At 41.7% G+C, this 18,283-nt stretch overlaps 1 protein-coding gene across 1 annotated transcript in view; it reads left to right on the top strand.

Annotated features, from left to right (window-relative positions):
- Positions 1-1,989: 1,989 nt before the first annotated feature.
- The window catches only part of ocrl (OCRL inositol polyphosphate-5-phosphatase), a 79,944-nt gene continuing 63,650 nt past the window's right edge, over positions 1,990-18,283 (top strand). Inside the window, exons 1-2 of the mRNA XM_059977151.1 lie at positions 1,990-2,144; positions 6,382-6,461. Of these exons, the coding sequence (XP_059833134.1) occupies positions 2,094-2,144; positions 6,382-6,461 (131 nt within the window). The 5' untranslated portion in view covers positions 1,990-2,093. The remainder of the gene's footprint in view (positions 2,145-6,381; positions 6,462-18,283) is intronic.

Raw genomic sequence — 18,283 nt, 5'->3', positions numbered from 1 at the left:
TCAGGCAGCAACTATGGAAATGAATAAGCAGTTCACGTTTCAGGGAGGATTCTAGAATAAGAAGATGGGGAAGGAGAACAAGCTAGAAGGTGATGAGTGGGTGGGGGAGGAGATGAAGTAAGAAGCTGGGAGGTGATAGGTGGAAAAGGCAAAGGGCTGCAGAAGAAGGAATCTGATAGGAGCGGAGACTGGACCATGGAAGAAAGGGAAGGCGGAGAGAAACCAAGGGGAGGTGATAGGCAGGTGAGATGCCAGTGGGGAATTGAAGAAGAGAAAAGCAAGAGGGGAAAAATTACTGGAAGTTGGAGACATCAATGTTCATGCCATAAGATTGGAGGCTACCAAGATCAAATTAACCATGTTCCTCCTGAATAGAGGAGCAGATTTAAGAGGCCTACTTCAGCTCATATTTTAGGTTCTTGCACTCTTATTTTATCTTATATTTTGGAATCATTATTAGTAAAATTGACAAGAGGATCAGACATGAAGAGTGCTGTATTGGAACAATCACAACATATTCCATTTCACTGACTGAGAATCATCCAAACTTTCACAGCCTGAAGTGTTTGTACTTCACCTTTGTGTGGAGTGTGAGAGTTGCATCTTCTTTTCCAATGTTTATACCTTAAATGCTGGCTCTGCATCAATCCAAAACTGGTTTCAAGTACCATGTCATGGGAGAAGGAGAGGGGTCAACCCAGTTGAGAAATCATCCCCACATTATCTACTCTGGGTCTGGCCACAAATCAAAGTTCACTCTTCCAACAGCCTCATCCAGGCCAGGATGGCCCTCAATAGAGTACATAACGAACTAAATGCTGCATAAGTTCCCTGAGTTCCTCCAGCAATATATTTTTTCTCCAGATTCCAGCATCTACAGCCTTTTCGTTCAAAGGGTAATTGGTTTATTATTGTCAAATTAGCTCTTGTTTATCAGCCATCTGGCCAGATCTTTCTATGCATAAGTATATCGTGGTACTGTAATACCAAGGGAAAAATAAAAAAAATACACAATATAGTGTCGCTGTTAGTGAGAAGAAATAAGAGTTATTACGAAGTAGATTGAGAGATCGAGTTCTCCTAGTGTCTGCTAGTACGCGTGAAGCCATATGTAAAGGGTTGATAAGAGTTGTTTTACCTGTAAGATTTACTGATCACATAATGTACAGATATGGATGATTTTGTTTAAAATTAGTTGTGCCACTCTGAGAGGTGCTGCGTTTGTTTTGTTCTGCTGATAACACTGGGCTACCGAAGCGAATCTTTGAGAATGCAAATAATCAGGCATGGCTTTATCAAAATCGCGTTGGAGATCAATTCAATGCGAAATAAGCCTCGCAGGCACAGTGACTGTACCTCCTCGGAGATAAGTAGTAAAGCGCCACATATTATAAAGAGTACTGTAATTGGGAATACTCAGCCAGTCGTTATGAATACAGTGAAAACGAGTTGATGTTGCAGGTCATGAGCGTTGTTTTCGTTATTCTGTAAATGAAGAATGCGGTGGGTTGCCGACTCACTTTGGGCGGGAGAGCGGCGCCGCGCCTCGGCCGAGCGGGGAGGGACGGAGGCGGGTCACGCCAGTCGCGCCGAGCGGGGAGGGACGGAGGCGGGTCACGCCAGTCGGCCGGGCGGGGAGGGACGGAGGCGGGTCACGCCAGTCGCGCCGAGCGGGGAGGGACGGAGGCGGGTCACGCCAGTCGGCCGGGCGGGGAGGGACGGAGGCGGGTCACGCCAGTCGCGCCGAGCGGGGAGGGACGGAGGCGGGTCACGCCAGTCGCGCCGAGCGGGGAGGGACGGAGGAGGGTCACGCCAGTCGGCCGGGCGGGGAGGGACGGAGGAGGGTCACGCCAGTCGGCCGGGCGGGGAGGGACGGAGGCGGGTCACGCCAGTCGCGCCGCGCTCGGGCGGGCGGGCGGGGAGGGACGGAGGCGGGTCACGCCAGTCGCGCCGAGCGGGGAGGGACGGAGGCGGGTCACGCCAGTCGCGCCGCGCTCGGGCGGGCGGGCGGGCGGTCCGAGCTCGTTGACGCAAGCTGAGTGAAGTGATGGCGCCGAGCTGAAGGTACAGCGGTTGAGTGTGTTGCCGCCCTCATGGACAAGCCAGCCGCAAGAGTGACGGGCGCCGCTGGGAAGTCTGTGATAATATCCTTTGACATCGCTCCCCACCCCCGGGAGGAGAGGAGGCAAACTAACAACCGAGTGTAACCCGGCACCGGGATCCTGGCAAACCGATAGTCACAGCACCACACCCGGAGCGAAGGATGGGCCGGTTGGTCCGCTGGCCAAAGTCCGGCCGGCCCGGCCCCATCCTGGATGTTCCTGCCGCCCATTAGTGTGCAGCCGAACAGGCCTTGGCACCTGGTGTCCTGTCACCCTCTCCCTGCCCTGTGAAACGTGCGGTGACGGTCCTCTCGTATCGTTTTGGCTGTTTTTTTTTGTTACGCGGTTGCTTAAAAGCATCTAGACTTCCTGGGAAGATTCCCGATGAGCGCTTTATGTAAGAGACGTTTATTTTAAATGGTGGTTCTATTTTAAATTTAGTGTCTGCTCTTCCCAGCGTTCTCCTCTTGATCTGTAATGACATGCCTTGTATCACAAAGACATTTCCTAGTTTATGTTCTTAACTCATATTGAACCAAATTGTCCGGTTTAAAACTATCTTAAGTTGCAGAAAATAAATGCAAAACAAATGCGCCAGGATTCCACTCCTGTCACAATTTATTTAGAGTTGGTCATCTCAGACGCTGGTTACTACACCCGATTACAATTTTCTGTATGCAAGGCCAAAGTAAATATTGTTGGGCCATTGTGTGGTAGGCATTACAGTTTTGTTGGAACCTTACAGTTTGAAATGTTTGAAAGCAGTGGATAACGAACAAAATTGAGATTGCAATATAATAATCGTTTTGCTGCCTTTACCACAGACGAATATGCTGAGACCGTTTATAATCGCCCAACTACTTTTCACCTTATATAAGTTAATTTTAATGGCTACATAGAACAAATCACATGGTGCATTTCTTCAACAGCGCATAACAAGCTGAAATGCTTGCTTACTGCCTTCTAATGGAGGGATAGATCAAATCCGGACCAGGAGGTTATGCATTCCGATTTAACGTAATTTTGTAAACATTCAAGTTCACATAGTTATAAATAACTAAAATATTTAACATTTTGTTTTGCGTTTCTGTGTGAGTAAACTGCATAGGCATATTTAACTTTAAAGATAACTATAAGGCTTCAAGACTTTTCCCCATAAAAATATATTCAAATGCTTTTGAAACAAAGCTATATTTGCACCCCAAAGCAGAAGCAATCTTTCAAATCAAAATTGAATAAACATGTTAATTCGCTACCTTGCATTTCACAACTTTTGTATTTTAGTGGATTTCCTATAAGATTGCTTGGACCATCTTTATTTATACAAGGCACAAAACTACAGAAGGAATTGCAGTAAGCTGACCAAGAACATAGACAAATAAGGTTTTTTCTGCTGTTAAAAGTAGATTTCTCTAGCGTTCCATTAGTTCACAGCTGCTTAAGATATATATTTTTATATTGATTTTGGTTGTACACTGTTGTAGCTGTTCTTAGCCATGCCTTTAAGTGCAGCAAAGTTAACATACAGGTTAGAATGTCAGAAGTGTTCCTGCCATACTGAAGGTGCTGGAAATTTGAAACAAAGATGCTGAGCTAGTCAGTAAGGAATGAAGTACACAATGTTATGTGTCAAAATCCCATCATCAGAATTTGTATAGATTTTATATTAAAAACAAGTTGTACGTTACCAAAAGGGAGAGAACATGGAGAATGTCTGTAGTTGGTGGTAGACAATTGGAAGGTGTCAGGGTCACAATTACTATGAAAAGTCAAGAAAGAAAAATATACCTAAACTGAAGAATGTAAACATGTCTGAAGAGAGAAATGGAGGGTGGTTTCCTGAAATTGTTAAATTAAGTATTGAGCCCCAATGTGGTATAATATGGTCAGATGGGAGAGGAAATATTAAACCTTGAGTTTGTTGGACTTCAACAACACACAGGAGCATTCTGCTATTAAGTAAGATCATTGCTGAACCAACCTTGGTTTCGACATTACATTCCAATACTCACTGACTTCCCATATTAAGGAGGCCAAGTACAAAGACATGATCATAATACAAATGGAACAGAGAATTAAAGTAACAGCTAACTGCAAGCTCTCACTTGTCCTTGTATACTAGATGCAATCGTTCCACAAAGCCATCACTCAATCTGAATTTTGGACTGCATTGTAGAGCAGACTACACCGTGAACATCAAATACAATATACTAAATTGGCAGAAGTACAAATGAATTGTTTTCGTAGCACTATTCTAGTCTGTGATGTTACGTACCCTGTAACTGGGTGTGTTACCAGCAAAGATAGAAGTATCCATTGGAGTCTGGTACTATTTTCAAAACAGTGTTTATTAGTAAAATATATAAATCAATATCAACAATGCAAATATACAGATAATACACGTTAGCAATACTAAACCTAAAAGTGTGGGTATAATAATAATCAATAATAAACAAATTCTATTGTTGTCTAGGGGATAATGAATTATCATGGGAAAGTATAAAGTTCAGTTCAGTTCATGCAGGCTGAGGTAGTTGTTGGTCGGTGTGTGTTGTAATTGTTGGAGAGAGAGAGAGAGAGAGCGAGCAAACAGTAACAGCTACAGCCAGTCAAACCTTCCTTTATGTTCTTGATCCGTCGATGTGTTGTTGTGGCCATTCAGGTATGACCCCTCTGTCCTTTAGCTAGACCGTTCTTCTATGGTGGACTCGTCACCCAGGCAAGGATGGACACACACACAAGCCCCCACCAGCCTCGCTATAAACACCATGAGTTAAAATTGACCGATCCTTTGTTCAGACTCCAATGCCCCACACTTTCTCATGGGTTCCAGCACTTAAGCAGTGCTCACTGGTGTGTCTGAGGGGTGTCTCCCCAGACCTTACTTTTATCCCTACTCACGGGGTCTCAGGTGTCAATCAGTTTTGAATGGCTTAGCCCATCAAATCAGCCCACTCTGGCTGTCCACTGAGGAATTTTAATGAACAGAATAGTACCAAGTAAATAGCCCTCTCCGGAGCCATAAGTCAAACTGGAGTCATAATATGGTGGAACAACAAGTCTCTTCCTCCCTGTGTTATCTCTCCCTTATCTGAAGCAAATGTTCCAGTCCCAGTATGTTTTTGTTCCATCTCTTTCTCTCATTAGCAGCCTGGCAACAGTAACGGTTTGTAATTCTCCCAGGGGAGGCGGACATGGGCAACTCTGTAGCCTTCTGCCCATCAGAGCTGTTCATCCTTTGTAACAGTGAATTGTGGGAAGGGAACAAAAGGGCTGGTGTCCTGGTTGTGCGTGGGAAAATCAGGAGAGTGATCTTTAGCAATGGAAGAGCAAGCCAAGAATCATGGCTGGTATCATTGCTTCAGAATACTGAAAAGAGAGGAAATTAGTCTTTGGGTGCCCAAACCGGTCCTCAGGATGAAGCAGCATTCATTTCCATTTCCATTTTAGTGTATTACCTTCAGTCTTCAAAGTTGTCCCCTTTACATTGAAAAAATTAGTTACAGATTGGTTAAGTATTTTGTAGAACACCTGTATTTGATGAGCAGCTGAGCTTGCTCACCTGTTGCATTAATTCTCTGTTCCATTGTCACTCTGACAGGCGTCTTTGCTGCAATGCCCAAATTAAGCTTGAGGAAGAATCCTCCCTCTTCAGCCTGGGCACATTATAGCTCTTAGAACTTAATGCAGCAACAGGTAAACACATACCCAATAGCCATACTTTTCTAAGTCAATTTATTTCTTCCTATAATTGTGGAAAATGCATCATATATGGATTTGTGAAAGGATATTTAATAAGGTAGGACCTAACATGTCATTAAAATTAAAGCTAAGGAATCAATGGCTGAGATGGTATAAAAAAGTAGGCTTACTAATACATAACAGTGCTGTGTACGACTTTAGATTAGGAAGTATACATTGGGTTTTACTGTGTTGGAAACAGTACCACTGCCTTTCTTTATATTGATTTAGACTTTGATGTGAAGTCTTAATTTCAAACTTTGCAGATGATAGAAACTGTAGTTGTGGAACACTAAAGAGAATATTAATAATTGAATTCAGTTAACACCCTGTAAGATTTCTGTACATTTGCAGGTGTGTTTGCTGAGGGAGTGCATATTTTACCAATTCTGAACAAGCAGAGCCTTCATTCTAAAAGGCTCTAAGTCAAGACTTACTCTTTGCACAACTCTCAAGAATACTTTTTCAGAAATTTTCCTTTATGACTAACAGCTAGGCCACTTTATTTTTGTCATCTTGATCCTTAACAAATTGAAAAGCTGCCAAAGGCTCTGAACTAAAAGATGGACAGAAAGTGCCCATAATTCTGTACCTCAATGAAAACAATGGTGACTATAAGTAAGTATTGGTGTGTTTTTATTTGGTTCTGTGTACTTGCTGAGACTGTTGAAAATCATTTTGTGTGGATCTTGCTGTTGTGAAGCATCTCTTGCTCTCTATAACTCTATAAATGTACATCTAGGGTGAGCTTAATGTTCAGAGTCAGGCTTTGAATCTCAAACTCCTATTTAAACTTTCTTTGAGCAAACTCTTTGTTCAATCATACATCTGTTCAGATAGTCTGAAATATACTTGTAGCAGCATTGTTGGGGGGGGGGGTCAACAAAATATTGTTTTTAATTGCCTATAATCCAAGGAGTTGCTTGTGTATTGAGGGGCTTGGTCAGTTTCATTACTCATTCTAGTTTATGAGGAAATTTGACTTCAATTATACAGTGGCTGCTTTGTTTATAGTGATGAAATTTCTTAATTGGTTGTCTCAAAGGATACCTGTTCTGCATTTGGGTTACATTTGATACTGCATTTCTTGTTTCCTTTGTCTTATCCTTATTGTTCACTGAAGGAAACATTTTATTGACTTTTGAATGATACTGCAAGGTTATTAGTGAGTTGATGACTTATACCAAAGCTCTTTAGAATACAAATTCCCATTTGCTTCAAAAGGGCCACTCTGGTAAATTTCAAAAATCTTTTGTGACATAAGTGCTAACCTTATTTGATCATTGTTTTTTTTCTGAAATGGGTTGTTACATAAAATTCTTCTATAATAGTCAAACACTAATAAGCATATGGGAGGAGTTAATTTTGGTTTGTATACTAATAGTAAAGTTGTTTGTTCCTGTTCTTTGAAAATTTGAATAATGTACGTGATATTTGAAGTGACAAGCAGCTAGAAGTTCACTGTACCATTGTGGACTGATTGTTGGTCTTCAAAGCAGTTACACAATCTGTGTTGGTTTCCCAATGCAAAATTGCACTGTGAGCATTAGACTTTAAAATAAATGTGGTGAAGTACATGGATATCACTGCTTACCAAGAAAGATTTCTGAATGACCAGACAGAAGAAAGGACTCTGATATAGAGGGAGAGACTGGGATGTAAGGCTCCCTGAAACTGACAATATGAGTACAATTTCAGGGATGTGGTAAAGAAGGCACGCTTGCTTGATCTTCATCGGTTAGGACTTTGAGTGTAAAAGTCGAAAAGACATGTTGGACCTGTATAAAACATTAGTTTTAAGCCATGTTTGGAGAATTATGTACAATTCCAGTTGCCATACAGTTGGATGGATATGGAGGCTTTGTAAACAGTGGAAAAGAGTCTCTCCAGGACATTACCTAGTTTGATGGATATTAGTTATCAGGAGATTTTGGACCATTTTGAATTGTTTTCTTGAGAACATTGGAGGCTGAGGGGGAACACAAAAGAGGTGTATAAAATTATGAGAGTCATAACACAGAAAATATTGGAGAAGCTCAGCAGGTCAGACAGCATCTATGGAGAGGAATGTACAAATGATGTTTCAGGCTGAGACCCTTCATCAGGATAGGAAAGGAAGGGGGAGAAGTGAGAATGGGGGGGGGGGGCTGAGGAATGCAAACTAGAAAGTGATGGGTGAAGCCAGCTGGAGGGGAAGTTAGGTGAGTGGGCAAGTGAGAAGCTTGAGGTGATGGGTGGAAAAGGTAAAGGGCTGAAGGAGAAAAAATCTGATAGAGGAGAATGGATCAAGAGATAAAGGGAAGAAGAAGGGGAACTACAGGGAAGTGATGGGCAGGTAAAGAGAAGAGGTGAAAAGGGAGCCAGAATGGGGAATGGAAAAAGAGAAGAGGGATGGGAAGAAATTACCAGAAGTTAGAGAAACCAATGCATATGCCATCATGGTGCAGGCTATCCAGACAGAATACGAGGTATTGCTCCTTCCACCTGAGAGTGACCTCATCATAGCCGTGGACTGGCATGTTGGAATGGGGATTGGAATTAAAATGGTTGACCACTGGGAAATCATGCTTGTTGCAGACCCTTGTATTTATGAGGGTCATTGGTGGGGTAAGATGGCCAAGAATCTTTTCCCCAGACTGGAAATGTGAAATACTTAAGAGGGAGAATTTTTTTTTATATAGGCAGAGAATAGTGCCTGGAATGTGCTGACAGTGGAAGTGGCAGAAGTCATTATAATGGCAATGTCTAAGGCAGAGAATAGAGGGATACAGACCATGTGCAATCTAACAGAGTTTGTTAGATTGGCATGATCGTAGGCTGAAAGATCTGTTCCTGTGCTTTGTTCGATTGTATCTCTTGTGGTTGCACAGGAAGGTGGCATGAGAAGAGGATTGGGAAAAGGTAGAGAGTGAAGTGGAGCATCGCAATGTTTGTACTAGAACATCAAAGTGTATTTACAGCTTTTTGTGTTTTTATTTTAGTTAATTTAATATGTACACTGTTAGTGATAGATTAATAAAACAAAACTGCTCAAATGTCTTAAACCTTGTATAAAGATTTCAGTTGTGGAATTGCTGTGTGGATTGCATTAATTTAAAATATTAAACGGGAGATTTGCACTCAAGTGAAAATGCTGGAGAGAAGATTTGATTCTGATGTAATGCTTGCACCAATGTTGATGTGTTTTTAAAGAATTATTTAATTGCATTCCTGACTAAACTTTAGTGTCTTATATTGAAATCACATTTTATATTTGTACTATTCTGTATTAAACTTTTGTTATTTTGAAGTCATTTACTAATTTCAGGAATTGTGTTAAAAGAGTTTAGCTATGGTATGAAAGGTTTATTTTAAAAGTCATAGATTGCTGTCTTCCAAATAACAATCTGTATGAAATAATTGTGATACAGCTGTTACGGGCTACCAGCATTATGTAGTAGTTATGATTTGGCTTTGCATATGTGATAATTCAGAAGGCAACAGTAAAATAGAAAAAACAGAATATTGCTGATTAGTAATGTATTTTTGCAGGTATTGTGAGGAATTGATGTTTTCTGCTGAACTAAACTACTTTTCAAATAAATTTAGGAAGTCTCAGTTGAGTTCTCAATAAACATGTCATAGCAGGAAAGCAAACACAAGAAAATCTGCAGATGCTGGAGATCCAAGGTGAAACACACAAAATGCTGGAGGAACTCAGCAGGTCAGGCAGCATCTGTGGAAGTTAAGAAACAGTCACATTTTGGGCCGAGATCCTTCATCAGGACTGGAAAAAAAATGAGAAGTCAGAGCAAGAAGGTGGGGGGGGAGGGGAGTAAGATGCACAGGGTGGCAGGTGATGGGTGAAACCAGGAGAGGAGGAGGGGGTGAAGGAAAGTGATATCTTTCTTACCATAGACAGGTTCAGTATAGCAGAGATAGGCTGCATGAACAATTTGATGTACTTCAGGGGATTGTTTCTTGGAACAGGAAGTGCTTAAGCCAACCAGATAGCAGGATCTGATCGACAAGTCCTGGTAATGTGCAACACACAAAACTGCCTTGAAGTGAGAGAAGAAGGAGATTGTCTTTTATTCTAAGCCTGTACCGATGATGAAGGTGTGAAAGCAAAAGTACCTGAAATGAACTGACAGATAAGATTAAGAGATTGGTGTTGCAAGGCTGATGTTTAAGGGAATCTTCCTGAATAAACAGAATAGATATATGAAAACAAAACAAAAAGATTAATTCCAGTGGGACATCCCCTGCCTGTGGTTAATTAAGTTAAAGAGTACGTCATCATTATGTGTCGTGTAAAAGAGTATGTAGAGGGTATTTAGAAGGATTCATGGTAATTCTGAAAGAGAAATCAATTTTGATTTTTCTTTTTGATTTCTTGGGAGAAATAAAATATTTTTATCATTCATAGGAGACGATTCAGTCCACTGAGACTATGTTCTGACAAACAAAAAGAAACATGGGATTATGTAAAAAAGCAGAATGGTAGATAGAAGTTGGACAGTATTAATAAACCAAGAAATGATAACTAAAAATCAAAAGGGAAGGAAATTTTAATGTATAGGATCAAACTAGACAAATGTAGATAAGAGTTTCTGTGGCTATTTAAAAATTAACAAGATAAGCATTGGTCCTTGGGTGTGTCACATGCTATAAAATGCTGGAGGAACTCAGCAGGTCACGCAGCATCTACGAAGGAGAATAAACAGTTGATGTTCCAGGCTGAGATCCTTCATCAGGACTAGAAAGGAAGGGAAAAGGATGATAGGTGAAATCAGGTGAGGGGGAAGATGGATTGGTGGAGGGTGGGAATGAAGTAAGAAGAAAAGAGGTGATAGATGGAAGAGGTAAAGTGCTAAAGAATAAATAAACTGATAGGAGAGGACAGTGGACCATGGGAGAAAGGGAAGGAGAAATGGCACCAGAAGGAGTGATTTGCAAGTGAAGAGATAGAGGGGATTCAGAATGAGGGATGGGAAAAGAGAGAAGGGGGAAAAATTACTGAAAATTAGAGAAATTGATGTTCACATCATCAGGTTGAAGGTTACCCAGACAGAATATGAGATGTCACTTGTCCAACCTGAGTCTTATCATGACAGTAGAGGAGGCCATGGGCTGATGTGTCAGAATGGGGAATCAAATTGAAATGGCTGGTCACCAGGAAAACTCTCATTTTGTGTTGGATGGAGTGATTGTGCTTTACAATGCAGTAATTGTATGCCACGCAAAGCTGGGTGGCAGTGTGAAATGTCAGGAAGATGTTATGAAAATGCAAGGTGACTTGGACGGGTTGGGTGAGTGCGCAGATGCAGCTTAATGTGGATAAGTGTGAGGTTATCCACTTTGGTGGCAAGAATAGGAAGACAGATTACTATCTGGTGTCAAGTTAGGAAAAGGGGAAGTACAACAAGATCTAGGTGATCTTGTTCATCACATCACTGAAAGTAAGCATGCAGATCCAGCAGGCAGTGAAGAAAGCTAATGGCATGTTGGCCCTCATAACAAGGGGAGTTGGGTATAGGAGCAAAGAGGTCCTTCTGCAGTTGCACAGGGCCCTGGTGAGACTATACCTGGAGTATTGTGTGCAGTTTTGGTCTCTAAATTTGAGGAAGGACATTCTTGCTATTGAGGGAGTGCAGTGTAGGTTCACGAGGTTAATTCTTGGGATGGTGGGAATGTCATATGTTGAAAGATTGGAGTGACTGGGCTTCTATACACTGGAATTTAGAAGGATGGGAGGGGATCTGATTGAAACATATAAGATTATTGAGGGATTGGACATGCTAGAGGCAGGAAACATGTTCCCGATGTTGGGGGCATCCAGAACCAGAGGCCACAGTTTAAGAATAAGGGATAGGTCATTTAGAATGGAGTTGAGGAATAACTTTTGCACCCAGACAGTTGTGGATTTGTGGAATGCTCTGCCTCAGAAGGCAGTGGAGGCCAATTCTCTGGATGCTTTCAAGAAAGAGTGATATAGAGCTCTTAAAAATAGCAGAATCAAGGAATATGGGGAGAAGGCAGGAACGGGGTACTGATAGTGGATGATCAGCCATGATCACAGTGAATGACGGTGCTGGCTCAAAGGGCCGAATGGCCGACTCTTGCACCTATTGTCTATTGTCATTCCACCCAATCTACTCCGGGTCTCACTGACATAGAGGAGGCTAAACCAAGAGCATGGGATACAGTAGATAACCCTGACAGACTTGCAGATGAAGTGTCACCTCCACAAACTATTATTTCCTATTCAAGATCCATAAATCTGACTGTCCAGATAAGTCCATTGTTTCTACCTGCTCCTGCCCCACTGAACTCATATCCACATACCTTGATTCCATTTTGTTTCTTTTGTTTCAGCCAGTTCCCACACACATCTGTGACACTTCATATTTTCGATTTCTTCAATCACTTAAAAGTTCCCATGACCCTGAAACCTCATTTTCAGTATGGATATCCAGTCCCTGTAAGCTTCTACCGCCTATCAGGAGCTTTAAAGCTTTCCACTTCTTTCCGGACAACAGACCTAACCAGTTCCCCTGCAACGTCACCCTCCACTGTCTGACCAAAGTAGTTCCCTACCTCAATTTCTTTTTCATTTCCTCCTATGTTTTCCAAATCCATGGGTCTCCATATTAGCCTGCCTTTTTGTCAGCTATGTAGAACAGTCGATGTTCCTAATCTATATTGGTAATGATTGCCAGATCTTTTTACACTACATTGATGACTGCATTGGTACTGCTTTGCCTCTAACTTCTATTTGCCCTCGAATTTACTTGGACCATCTCTGACACGTTTCTCCCCTTTGTAGATCTCTCAGTCTCCATCTCCGGAGACAGACTATCTATTGATATCTTCTGTAAGCTTAACTGACTCTTACAGTGATTATGACTATACCTCTTCCCACCCTGTCATTTGCAAAAATGCTATTCCATTTTCTCAGTTCCATCATTTCTGTTGCATGTGTTCTCAGGATCAAGCTTTCTATTCCAGAACAAGTGAAATATTCTCCAGATGCTCTCCTCTATTTCCTGTTCATCTGGCCTCACCTCATCTTTCCACCGCCATAACAGGAATCAAGTTTACCTTGTCCTTGCCTACCATCCCACAAGCATCTCTGCTTTTGGCAGAGATGGTTCATGACTCCTGTTTCCACTTGTCCCTTCCCAATGATCTCCCTCCTGGCACTTATCCCTGTAAGTGGGACATGTGCCATACGTGACTTTATACGTCCTCCCCTACCACCATTCAGCATCCCAAACAGTCCTTCCAAGTGAGGTAACAGTTCACCTGCGAGTCTGTTCGGGTCATCTGTTGTACCTAGTACTCCCAATATGGCCTTGGCTACATTGGTTAGACCCAATGTAGATTGGAAGCCACTTTGTTAAGCACTTCTGTTATATGTGCTGTAAAATGTGAGACTTCCTAGTAGCAACACATTTCAATTGGACTTCCAATTCCCATTCGGATGTGTTGGTCCATAGTTTCCTCCACTGTCATAATGAGTCTACTATCAGGTTGGAGGAGCAACATCTTGTATTCTGTCTGGGTAACCTCCAACCTGACAGCGTGATGGTCAATTTCTCAAACCTCCGGTAATTTCTTCCCACTTCTCTTTCTCTCTTATTCATTTCCCTGTTATGGCTCTCCTCTTACCCCTTCTCCTCACCTCCCTCTGGTTCACCCCCTTCTTTTTCTTCCATGATCCAGTGTCCTCTCCTATCAAACTTTTTCCAGTACTTTTCCTCTTCCACCTGTCATCTCCCAGTTTCTCACTTCATCTCCTCTTTCACCCACCCATCCTCCTCCCTCTTCAGCTGTTTCTACCTATCGTGTACTCCTTCCACTTCCCCCACCTTATTCCAGCTTCTTCCCGCTTCCTTTCCAGTCCTGATCAAGGTTCTCAGCCAAAAGTGTAGACTATTCATCTCTAATGATGATGCCTGACCTGAGTTCCTCCTGCATTCTGTGTGTGTTTTACTCTGGATTTCCAGTATCTGTAGAGCCTCTTGTGCTTATGATCCTTGGGTGAGTTTGCTGAGTTAATAATGAAAAATAAGTATTAATATAGTGTATGAATTAAACAGTGTTTTGCATCAATCTCAACTATAGTGAATGCAAGCAACACCCCAGGTATAGATGTAAATCAGAAATTGTGAAAGAGAGGCGATCAGGAGAATTGATGGTTTTGCGAAGTGAAAAAATAATTGACCGATTTATTCAAATACTTTGAAGAAATAAAACTGTTTTTATATTCTCGCTTATGATATAGCATACCATTCAACTTATTGAGAGCCTATGTTTTAATAAGTACCCCATCAAATTTCTCTCCCTCACTTAGTTTCCTGTAACCTTTTCTCTCTCACATCTGTCAACTCCTCGCTTCATTCTTTCTACCACAAACTTAACTGGAATTAATCTACAGTTATCTACAGTTACATTAACCATCTCTAGTTCATCTTTAGATAAGGGAGAAACTAGAACACTCAGGGGAAAGCCACATAGTCCAAGAGAAAACATGTAAATTTCACACACACAAGATTGCTCCTGGGCGGGAGGAGCATTTTTTAAAATCTGGCTTTTTTAAAATTATGAATTAATTAATTTAAATTTCTCAAGTGGGATAAGAAAATGTGTCTGTAATTCATTGGTGCAGAGTTATGACTGATGAGGGATGTTTACTATGTAGTTTTAATATCCAGGTTTAACTACTAGTGTTTAAAAACTGAAAATGTTTTTGCCAGCAGCAGTGTTTTGAATCTGTGGTAACTGTTGCAATAATTCTACCTTGAGAGGAAAAAGTTGTTTTATTAATACAACAGGGTGCTGAGCAAAGCAGAGATAGCTAATGTGCTTCATGTATTCTACAAAGGATGTGCATTCATTAAGAAGTGAGGGCAGTAGACTGAATAGTGTTAATTATTGGCATGAAGTCATTCTTCAGGAATTCCTACTTTTTCAGATTATATGATCCCTATAGCTGAAGTGCTATGTTCTATTTTGTATGCAATTCCTAGATGTTGCACGTTAGAATGGGTCAAGCTTAATTGGCATTCGACCACACTGTGTTACTCTAGGACCAAGGTGCAAAACACAGTACCAACCGTCATACACAGTACAAGGCACACATCAGACAACAGTAAAATACAGTCACACAAAAACAATAATCCAAGTCCTTGAGTCCATGAATGTTGCAGCAGTCTGCAATCAAACACAATACATCTTGTCTTCTGCTAAGTGAATGCTGGAGGGCAACACTGACTCCAGCGTGGATGCAACACCACACCACCTCTGGTGGAGCACACTAACTCCAACACCTCTTTATTGGTAGTTGCAAACAGGTAACGCCATGGTTTGTTGTCCATGAACCCCCCCCCCCCCCCCAATAAAACTGTGAATCAGACTTGCAGCATTCTACATTATCAATATCCAACAGGGTCTTATGATCACAAGAAGAGTGACTAAGGTAATCAATCACTGTAAGACTGCACACTGCCTTTGCATATGGATGCCTCTGATGAGGCAGCGCCACAATCTGTACCATCCAGCTCCATTTTCTCCACCAATGAGCAACTCATTGATTGGGTAGACCTGTAATGCTTTAAGTTCTTAATGTAACAAATACGTTTAAAAAAAAAAGGTACAGTTAGCCCTTCCTTATCCACGGGGGATTGGTTTCCGGGACCCCCCCCCACCCCCCACCGCAGATACCAACAAACACGGATGCTCAAGTCCATTATATAAAATGGCATAGTATTTACATATAAACTATGCACATCCTCCCGTATACAGTAGGCCCTCTTTATCCGCAGGTTCCACATGTGCGGATTCAACCAACCGCAGATCGGGAAAACCTGGAAGTTCTCTCTCTAGCACTGATTGTTTGAGCATATACAGACTATTTTTTCTTGTCATTATTCTCTAAACAATACAGTATACTGTAACAACTATTTACATTGTATTAGATATTATAAATAATCTAGAGATGATTTAAAAGTACAGGCAGTCCCCGGGTTACGAATGAGTTCCTTTCCGGAGTCCATCTTTAAGTCCGATTTGAAGTTGGAACAGGTACATATGGTATTATTTAGTGTCAGTCAAATGTTTGTCTTAGTATATAGTATATATTTTACCTTTCTATGCATATAAAACACTAAGAAACGTATGTATTTCAATAATTAAATCACTGCGTTGCTAAGTAATAATTGTAGCTTTCATCGAGGCAGAACCTTTCACATGCTTCATTAAAATTGTTCCGATTGTTGACCGACTGTAGCCTAACACTTTTCCAGTGACCGATGGTGTTTCACCTCTTTCTGATCGCTTTATTACTTCCACTTTATTTTCAATCGTGATCGTTATTATTTTCGTGAACAGAAACACTGCGGATTCAGAGCTGAGCTAGGTCCTAAAGTCCACCACACTGAGACAGATTAAATTAGGTCTGGGGTTCTGCTGGGTCCTAAAGACCACCACACTGAGACAGGTTAAACAGGGGACTTGAGCATCCATGTTTTTTGGTATCTGGGGGGGCTCCGGGAACCAATCCCTCGCGGATAAGGAGGGCCGACTGTACTTTAAATCATCTCTAGATTACTTATAATACCTAATACAATGTAAATGTTATGTAAATAGTTGTTATTCTGTATTGTTTGGGGAATAATGACAAGGAAAAAAGTCTGTACACAAGACACAAGTCGAACGATGCTCAAACAACGAGTGCTGGAGAGAGAACTTCCAGGTTTTCCTGATCCACGGTTGGTTGAATCCGCGCATGCGGAACCCGTGGATAAGGAGGACTGACTGTAACATCTTTGGTTAGACCCATTGAAGCTGCTGTGTTTGATCACCTGCGTTAACTGCATATTTTAAGCATTAGCAGAAAGACTTTTTGCTTAATATTGTAAACTTATATTTATCTGACATTTTCACTTTGGAATTCTTATCCAGCATTCTAAGAATATTCAGCAATTTCATAATTTCAAAAACTTAAATTCAGTGCATTTGTTCAGGTGCAATTTTGTTTGTACCCTGTCTGCCATCAGCCTACAGTGCTGCAGCTCACCCTCAGTCTTTCACATACTGGCATAAACTTGTACTTCTCCCATCTCATCCAGTCTGTCTGTTGTCAGTTTGATTAATAGGACTGGATGTTACAATCCCTAAAGTTTCTGCACTGCATTTGACTTGAGTGGAAGTCTTTCTTAAAGATGACCACTAGATGATGTTACTACCATTACGACGCATCTTCAGTTGTGTACCTCGATATCACTGGGTGTTTCGGCCTTTTATCAGAAGACATTCTCAGCCGAGGCAGGCCCACCACAGGCTGATCAGACCTGGGTGTGTGTCATATGGTTAGTGTCTAGATGGTCACTTGGTAGCCCTGACGGCATCCCTTCTTTTCAGCCACAGCCAGTGACTGCTCATTTCAATGGCATTAGCAAGTGCTTTGATTGCCTTCCTATGGGTCTGCCCTCTGACTCTACTTCCCTCAGCAGCTTTACGATGGAACTGGCTACAAAGCCCCTGCACCCTACCTCAACTGGGTGCACTTTTACATTCCAGCCTCACTCCTCTGCTTCAGCTGCAAGGTTGGCATATTGCAGCCTTTTCCATTCGTAAGCCTCATCCACAGCATCCTCCCAGAGGACTGTCAGCTCAGTGATAAAGACAGGAGTTGGACCAAAGGACCAGGTCAGGCCGCAGGTTGGTCATTGCAATTTCAGGTGGAAAGGTAAGTTTCTGCCCTAAATCGATATGCATTTCCCAGTCCCTAGCTGCATTCAGTGGGCATGAGTCGTGAGGCAAGGGGTTAGCCCCTGGTTTCTCTCCTTCCTGGATGAAGGATGGTAGCTGTGGGACCGTTGTCTGGGCATCGAGAGGCCGGGCGTTGGTGGTTACTCTCTTACACTCAAGTTCAGTTGCCGAACTCCTTAGCACTTGGTTGTGTCACCAGGTGTATCTGCCTTGTATTAGTTTGGTCTTGAGGGATGCTGGGACTGCGCACAGAGGACAGGCTGGATCCTCTCCCAGCCAAAGATTTAGGTTCCAGTGGCAAAAGTATGAAATAGGACCATGTTGTTCTAATGTTGAACCAGAAAATGAACATGTACAAACCCCATTTCCAGAAAAGTTGGGATATTTTCCAAAATGTAATAAAAACAAAAACCTGTGATATGTTAATTCACGTGAACCTTTATTTAACTGACAAAAGTACAAAGAAAAGATTTTCAATAGTTTTATTGACCAACTTAATTGTATTTTGTAAATATACACAAATTTAGAATTTGATGGCTGCAACACACTCAACAAAAGTTGGGACAGAATTAAAATAAGATTGAAAAGTGCACAGAATATTCAAATAACACCGGTTTGGAAGACTCCACATTAAGCAGGCTGATTGGTAGCAGGTGAGGTATCATGACTGGGTATAAAAGTAG

The sequence above is a fragment of the Hypanus sabinus genome, chromosome 8 (genome assembly GCF_030144855.1).
Source record: "Hypanus sabinus isolate sHypSab1 chromosome 8, sHypSab1.hap1, whole genome shotgun sequence".
NCBI lineage: Eukaryota > Metazoa > Chordata > Chondrichthyes > Myliobatiformes > Dasyatidae > Hypanus > Hypanus sabinus.
The sequence above is the reverse complement of the archived record's forward strand: the minus strand, read 5'-3'. Positions and strand labels throughout refer to the sequence as shown.